The sequence below is a fragment of the Corapipo altera genome, unplaced genomic scaffold (assembly GCF_003945725.1).
Source record: "Corapipo altera isolate COAL_440 unplaced genomic scaffold, ASM394572v1 54, whole genome shotgun sequence".
Lineage (NCBI taxonomy): Eukaryota > Metazoa > Chordata > Aves > Passeriformes > Pipridae > Corapipo > Corapipo altera.
In genome coordinates this window covers 542,870-550,878 of record NW_020884902.1, presented here as the reverse complement: position 1 = coordinate 550,878, position 8,009 = coordinate 542,870, and the positions used below count along the sequence as shown (strand labels likewise).

The 8,009-nt window shown below is 52.0% G+C and overlaps 1 protein-coding gene across 1 annotated transcript; it reads left to right on the top strand.

Annotated features, from left to right (window-relative positions):
• The first annotated feature begins 295 nt into the window (after nucleotides 1–295).
• On the top strand, nucleotides 296–6,341 carry APOD (apolipoprotein D). The gene is made up of 5 exons (XM_027650613.1): nucleotides 296–392; nucleotides 1,328–1,481; nucleotides 1,745–1,866; nucleotides 3,659–3,747; nucleotides 5,184–6,341. The coding sequence occupies exons 2-5, from the start codon at nucleotides 1,359–1,361 to the stop codon at nucleotides 5,417–5,419; spliced, it is 570 nt and encodes a 189-aa protein (XP_027506414.1). The 5' UTR covers nucleotides 296–392; nucleotides 1,328–1,358; the 3' UTR covers nucleotides 5,420–6,341.
• Nucleotides 6,342–8,009: the final 1,668 nt, after the last annotated feature.

Here is an 8,009-nt window from a genome sequence, read left to right as displayed (position 1 = left end):
CAGGAGCTGCTGCTGTCCCCAGCCCCTCTCAAAGGCTGTGGCACTTCTCCCCTTCCTCTGCCATCTGCACCCAGGCCTGAGGCTCTTGTGAGCAGCTGAAAGGCAGAGAGCTCTGCAGCTGTGGGGCGATACCCAGACACGTGAGGTGCCTTTGTTTGCCTGGGTGAGCAGCCAAGTTGCAGCCCATCTCCAGCTTCGTTCCAGCTGCAGATCTAAGGCAGCTGACTGGCCTGCCAAAAAACCTAAACACGTTGAGGACCAGGGAGTGGCCTGTGCCACTGCTGAATAATGATGATCCCAGCACACTTATAAAGCGAAGCGGAGAGCTCACCACAGAGCTGTTCCTTGCAGTCCTGGTCCTCTGCAGAGCATCACTCCTCCTCATTCACAAGGTATGTTTCTGAACTGAGAGATTCAAAATGGGAAATGTTTGTCTGCAGTGGGACTCATTCCTGCTGCTGGAGACAGACTGAGCTTTTCTTTTAAACTTGGGGAAAATGTTACCGCTGCTCCTGCAGAGGACTTTCTAGCCAGAGAAGCAGAGCAGCCCTGTGCTTCTGCTCATGCCAACCTGTCTGAGCAGAACCCAAAGCACTTGGGCAGCATCCTGGATCCAGGGGCTGCTTGGGTATGAGCAGCACAGCTCCTGCTTCTGCTCTGCAGGAAACCCTGTCCTTTCCCTCATCACACCATGCTTTTGGGGATTGGTTCATGTTGCATTTGGTGCTGATTTGAATCTTTACCAACTTCCCCATCCTGCAGTACTATGTATGTCTTTGCACACAGTGACTCCTCCAGAGGCAGCTGCGCTGTCTCTCCCACCACCTTGCAGTGTCAGGCAGCCCTGGCATCCATGGGGATGTCTCTCCTGCCATGCAGGTTCCTGCAGGTGTACACTGCCAGCTTCCATATCCCAGGGTCCCAGCTATGTGCCAGTTCTGGATCACATTCCTTGTGCTCCAGCATTTTAAAGCAAACATCTCTTCATTTCCCTTTGCCTCAGCATTGGACAGGCAATGATGCTCCTGTGTGTTCTCGGGCGTTTATCTTGCTGGGTGTCACATGTAGGTGACGAGTACAAGTGCTCTCACCAGACTCACCTGGTTTTCTGCACAGCTGTTAGGCATAGCCTGAGCACTGGCAGGGCTTAAGGCCATTTTGGGCTGGGCACTCTTCTGGCACAGTGCCTTTGTGCTTTTCTCCTGATTCTTTCCTCCTTGCTGTGCCACTGATGTGTTCTGCTGCACACATCCTAATTTTCATGCCATATTTCACACAAAGTTCTGCTCCAGGGAGGCCCCAGCTCAGCTATTTTCCTTCTCCTCAGGTCTGTTTGCTACCTGCATCCCACTGCAGCCATGCTGGGCACAGCAGTGCGGCTCTCAGTGCTACTGAGTGTCTTCAGCTTTGGGAAAAGCCAGATGTTTCATATAGGACCATGCCCAGATCCATCAGTCCAAGAAGACTTCGATATCGAGAAGGTGTGAAAAGTTTTCTAACAGTCTTTCAGGGGGTATTAAGTTAGGCTAAGGGGGTATGAGACTGATGGCAAACTCCCTGGATGCATAGGGGAGTTGGCAGGTCCAGTCTCAATGCCTTGTGCTGGAGCTGCCAGGGAAGGTCTGTGCCTCTGCCAACCCCTCCCGTGCCACAGAGGGGCAAAAACTGTGCTGGCAAATGAGCTGGGCTGCTCTGTCTCAGCCCACTCATGCTAAAAGCATCTCTTTAAACTTTCTTCTGCCAGTATTTGGGGAAATGGTATGAGATAGAGAAGCTGCCCTCAACTTTTGAGAAAGGAAGCTGCATCCAGGCAAATTACTCATTGAAGGAGAATGGGAAGTTCAAGGTGATCAACAAGGAGATGCTGTAAGTGTTTGCGTTCGGGCCACATTTTCACTGCAGCAATGGCACTTCTGTCACCTCTCTTGCTGTTATGGGTGCTTATTTTTCTCTAAATTGCCCATTTCTGTGTCTGGGGGTGCAGAGGGATCGCAGTAGGTCTGCTGGGATAAGGGGCTTTGCTGCGGTTACAGCAGAGATGTTGGTCTCTAGTTCCTACCAGTGCTTCCTTGGGGGTCACCAAGTCTCTGTCTCATTGTCCAAGGTGAATGGTGAGAAAACAGACCAAGAGCACGTGGTGACTTCATTATGAAATAGCCTGGGTCTACCCCCTGGCCAGTCTGTGATCCCCAGTGATGGCTAAGAAGCTGGATGCCCTGGATCCTGTCCCAGGGTTATGGGATGGCAGCCACCACCTTGTGCTCCTGCATGCTGAGAAGTGCTTATGCCCTGTGCTCTTCTCTGTTCCAGAATAAAGGGACTCAGTGAAAAATGGTAGGGAAAGTGAAACATCTGGGTCAGTTTTACTTAAATATTTGTCAGCTGTTTTCTGGAGCATTTACCTTGCACAGGTAATAACTGCTGTGTAAGGGGATCAGCAATCGTTATCAGTTTAAAACAGTAGCCAAGTGAATGTTTTTCCCTTTATTACAGTTGAGAGGTTATAATTATCCTGAGCCCTCCTGGATTTTTGCAGGGACAGATGCAGAATTCATCTGTTTCCATCACCAGTCCTGGCTGTCATGGGCTGCTGCTGTGAGGGGCTGAATGAATGAGAGGGAGAGAGCAGTGAACGCAGCACTGTCCCCTGTGCTCCTGGCATGGCAAGGGCACTTTGTTCTGCCTCACAATAACAACAACAATGTAGGAACACATCCCTTGTGTCCGGAGAGAGCAGCATCCTTGCCTCTCACTGACTGCCCAGCACTGTCTCAGCAGCTCCACTGCTGGGGCAGCGCCTGGCAAACAGCTGGACATTCATTCGCGCCTGCATTGATCTGTGGGACGTTAACTCAACCATTGCTGTGCCCACTGCAGCAGCTCAGAACCCTGGAATATCAGGAATGTTTTGGGTCAGTTTGCACTGTGCATCCCTACAGTATCAGCCCCTTGACCTCTGCTGCTGACAGGATTTGCTTTTGCCTCCTTGGCTGTTCCTGTTTCACAGGGAAGCGGGAAACTTTCCTGCCCTTCAGGCAGCGTCCAGGTCTTGAGGCATACAGAGGAAAATGAAATTATAAGATAGGCAGCCCAAGTCATAGGGCTTGCTGCCAGCAGGGCAGTGCTCCAAACCAGCAGCCAAACAAACCTTGGCTCACCATGCAGGTACAGGTAATTTGTGTGAGGAGGAATGTGCAGTGACCTGGAAAAAACGCAGGTAAATAAACAGATGTGAACATATGCCTTCCACAACTAGTAGGACTTGAGCTGCTCCCTGGCACATCCAAAATCAGTACTGGGATCCTCCCATCCCATACAGAGAGGTCTTGCTCTCCGTATTGTCTGTCGTTGTCACCCTGGCACCAAAGGACACCACACTTGCAGGGGCACTTGGAGAGAGGCAGCCTGGGCTGCTGAGGTGGTTTGACCTGGGACACCATTTGACCTGCTGCACCTGGCCCAGGATCTGCTGTGCCCTGGGTGCAGCTCATCCTCAGGGGTGAGCTGTCCCTCCAGGAATGCTGAGGTTCACTAGTACCTGTTTCAGCCACCTCCTGACAGTGGATGTGTCAGGAGGGATGATTCAGTGGAAGCAAAAAACCACAATTATTTCCCACTCTCCTGACTTTATTTCTCACCTTTGTCATTCTCCCCCTAGTTCCAATGGCAAAGTCAATGAAGCTGAAGGAGAGCTCATGCACATGGATGTAAAGCAGCCGGCCAAGCTGGGCGTCCGCTTTAACTGGTGTAAGTGTGTGGTGGGGAGGCTCCCGGTGCCCGTGGCCACGGCTGTGCTGTGGTCTGAGCACCACCACGGGCAGCACGAAGCAGGCACTGCTGCCACGGCATCAGGGGTCAGAGACAGCAAAGCAAGGGGTGAAGCTCTCCTGGTGACTTCAGCACGGCACAATGGGGCAGTAGCAAAGGGTTAGGACAGACTTTGGGACCAGCAGGCAGTGGTTTGGTGATACTGATATGCCATTTACAGCAACAGCCCACTCAGTGGTGGAGCTCTCATCACCAGCTGATCTCAAAGCAAGGAAGATCAGCCGCATTACTGTTCCTCCAGGTCATTTCACAGATGGGGACAGGGAGGAGAGGAGGTGGGGGAGGCAGCCCCACAGCCACTGTAAGGACCAGGAATAGGCTTGTTTCTCCGCACACAGCGGTAGAGCTAGTAGCCCACTCTGCCTCTACTTATAAGTGCCTTTTAACAACCCTTAAAATGTTTTTATTTGCTTTTTCCTTCCCTTGTCACTGTAACACTTGACAGGGGCCTGCTGAGGTGCAGTGCATTTTATTTGTGTTACACAGCACTTTCCTCTGTCTGCAGCAACACTTTGGAAAGTGAGCATCAGTCTCCCTTTTTATTCTGCTCCCTCACACCTTTTCCTTGGCTGTTTCACAGCCCTCCCTCACAGAAGGTTTATTTGCAGATATGGGTGGAACGGGGGTACTTGCAAAGGAGATACAATGATTGTTCATGAGCACGGCCAGACTTCATTCTGTGCTGCGAAGGCATCACCCACAGCCATTTCAGTTGCAGCATGTGTAGCCCCAACCACCTTCACCAGACGTGAACCCCAGAGAACAGTGCCTGGCACTCCTAAGGGCATCAGAAATAAATCCCAGGGCACTTACACCTGCCTGCTGGACCCCCCTTTGCTTTCCACCTGGTGGTTTGAAGCTGGAGTAGCTGCCCATCATCAGAGCAGATGCTTTGGGTGTAGCTGCCTGACGGAGAAGGAAATTTGGCTTAGCTGGGATGGGCTGAGCTATACTGATTCCCACTGCTGGGCTCCAGCTGGCTCCACGAGCCAGGGCTCCCCGTGGCAGTGGGTGGTGGTTTGTGCTCCTTGGATTACCAGTGTCAGCTCCTTCCCACCAGCAAGAACCCTCACACGTGTATGAGCTGGGCTGGCTTTCAGTGGCCCAGGTGAGCTGTTCAGGTCATAGTGTTAACTTTCCAGCAAGTCCTTCCTAGTCAGGGCTTTGTGGTTCTCTGGAGTTTATCTGGGCAGAACAAGGAGTCCTGGTAGGCTTGTATAAATTATAGTTCCCTGTACTGACCACAATTATGGAGCAGCCAAAGTGGGAACAGCCCCAGGAGCTGTGGCTGTAGTGCTGCAGAGCCATCCAGAGTCGGTTTTTCATCACACTCACAGCACTCTTCTCTCTCCCAGTCATGCCTGCTGCCCCTTACTGGGTTGTCTCCACCGACTATGAAAACTACTCACTGGTTTACTCCTGCACTAACATCCTCTGGCTCTTCCATATGGACTACGCCTGGATTTTATCAAGAGCTCCTGAACTGCACCCAGAAACCGTGGAGCACCTGAAGAGTGTTCTCCAGTCCTACAAGATCGACACCGACAAAATGATTCCCACTGATCAAGTCAACTGCCCTGCTGAGATGTAACTCCCAGCACACAGTGACACAGCACCAGACCAGCGATGAACTTTGTTGCTTGCTTTATTATCCATTAGAATTTCTCTATGTAATTGAGAAATTTAATAACCTCTTTGCTAACTATAGTTTGCCAGCCCAGAGTTACTCTTTCCTGTCATTCCCTCTATCACTCTTCCCCTTTTCTTTTTGCCTTGCTCTGACTTTTGCAATTGAGGCAATGCTAATGGATGAAGAAAAGAAACCCTGAAGTGCAGACATGAACCTCTGCTGTTGCTGTGAGTCCTCCAGTACATGGATGGAAAAGGGTATGAGATGTGATGTGCAAGTATTAGTCCTGGGAAAAAATCATTTATCACACAGCTCCAGGTGTTTTCCCCATTTTTGTCTTGATGTTTCTGGGCCTGCTAGGAATCTACAGTGTCTGTTGGCACTGCCTTAGCAGCAGCAATATGCAGACGTGGTGGGTTGGTCCTGCAGCCTGGGAACTGACACTGTGGCCTTGAAAGTTTCCCAGTGCAAGGCTGTAGACATATGCTGCTGCTAAGTCAGCAGACCTCCTTGCTAGAAATCAGATCTGGCCCTTTGTATTTTAAGTCTAAAAATGTCCAGAAACTCAGCATCACTCCATCCCAGGTGTCTATATGTGTCCTCTCTCGCCTCTAGGGAATCCGGTCCTGCACTTCTAAGAGGTCAGCCCTGACTATACTTGTAAGCAGACAGAAAGAGATGGGTCTGCTCCCTTGTTTTCTCTTCCAGAGGCTTTTCCCTGAACTTGGAGAGACAGCAGGCTCTGCCTGACACCCTGCTCCCTGCTGTTCCAAGTGCCGGGTGCCCGCTGGCACTGCATCTGCCCTGGCAGGTGTTCACCAGGCACCAGGACAACTCTGCTTGAATAGCATTCATGCAACTCATTAAAAATGAAACAAAAATACCTGCTTCAGGGCTTTTGTACCTTCCCAGCTGCGTGGCCTTTGTGAGCAGGCAGGAGGGCTCAGCATGACCTCCTCTGAGGTCGTGGCACTGCCAGAGCAGGAAGGCAATGCAACATAACAACCATGGCTGAAGTGAACTGGTTTGCTCCAGGAGCCTGGAGCTCTTTCCAGCTCTCTGGGGTTGGATGTGTGGGCACCCCCCCATTGCCTGAGCCGTGCCAGCAAACGTGCATTGTGGCTTTGGGGGGCAGTGACACTCAGCTCCTGCTGCTTTTACTGGCATGAAGAAACAGCTATGTGGATGTAGAATGTTGTAAATCTGCTGGAAACATTCTACACGCTGGTGGGACCCTGGTGGTGTGGGTGTGCTGCAGAGAGCTTTCTTGCCCTGGGAGGGCTACAGGGGCTGAGCAGGGAGTCAGTATGGCACTAATCTCACTAGCTGGAGGAGGCTGAGACAGGAGGGATCAGAAACAATTGCCATATTTAAGTCATTATCCCTTTAAACTTTCAAATCCTAATGCCACAGTTCCTGTGACACAGAATCAAGCACTCCACCCTCATCCTCAGGCTGTAAGGGTGATGGACACACCAGGATACCAACAGCTGCACGGTGGCTCCCAAGCGTGTCAGATTTTGAGGGTAGATTATTTCATCGGTGTTTCCTCAGGTCCCTATCTTCCTCCTCACATGGACGGTGCTGCTGTAACCCTCATCCCCTATGCTGCCACAGGCAGGGGGGCTGTGCAGGCACTGAGCCCCCGGGGTGCAAACCTGCAGCCCCACTTGAGGGGCAGCCACTGCCCCTGGATACCACTGGGAATTGGGATAGGCAGGTCCTGCTGAGAAACAGGAGTGTTTCGCTTAGCAGCAGAACCCCGCGATGCCTGACCCCTCTGGACACCATACTGCCTTCCTCAATGTGCCACAGGAACTGTGACAAACTTGGGTTGCTCTGCCAAACACACAGTGCCAGGGGCATCTCCACACGGTAGCACAGAGAGGGGCCCAGGGACACCACAGCACAGCTGTGGCCTGTCCTGCCATGTGCCACCAAACGTCCCCAGCGCAAAGCACGTGTGGGATACCTTGCAAGTGCAAAACCCTCGGGTGTGTACAGGAGTGCCACCCACACACGAGGCCCACACGCTCCCCAGCCCTGGGGTTGTGCAGACACCCCAAGGGCAGCAGCACCTCCCGGTGTGCGGGCCCTGAGTGTGGGCACCAGCCCTGGGTACCCCGTGTGTCCTGATCAGTGCCTGTAAGTGTCAAAATGGGGGATGCCAAGAAGGTGGAGCCAGGCTGTTCTTGGTGGTGCCAACCACTAGGACAAGAGGAAACAGGCAGAAAGAGATGCACAAAGTTCCACCTGAACATGAGGAAAAACTTTTTTGTGCAAGTGACCGTGCACTGGAACAGATTGACCAGAAAGGTTGTGGTGTCTCCCTCACTGGAGATATCTCAGAACCATCTGGATACAATCCTGTGGCATGGCATCTCTTCCAACCTGATCGATTCTGTGATTCAGTGATTCTGTGTCTGCGTGCTGCTGCTGTGTCCTAATCGCCGTGTCTGTGTGTCCCTGCGTCTGTGTGTCCCTGTGTGTATCCGTGTGTTATCCCTGTGTCCTTATATCCCTGTGTCCGTGTGTGTCTCCATGTCCCTGT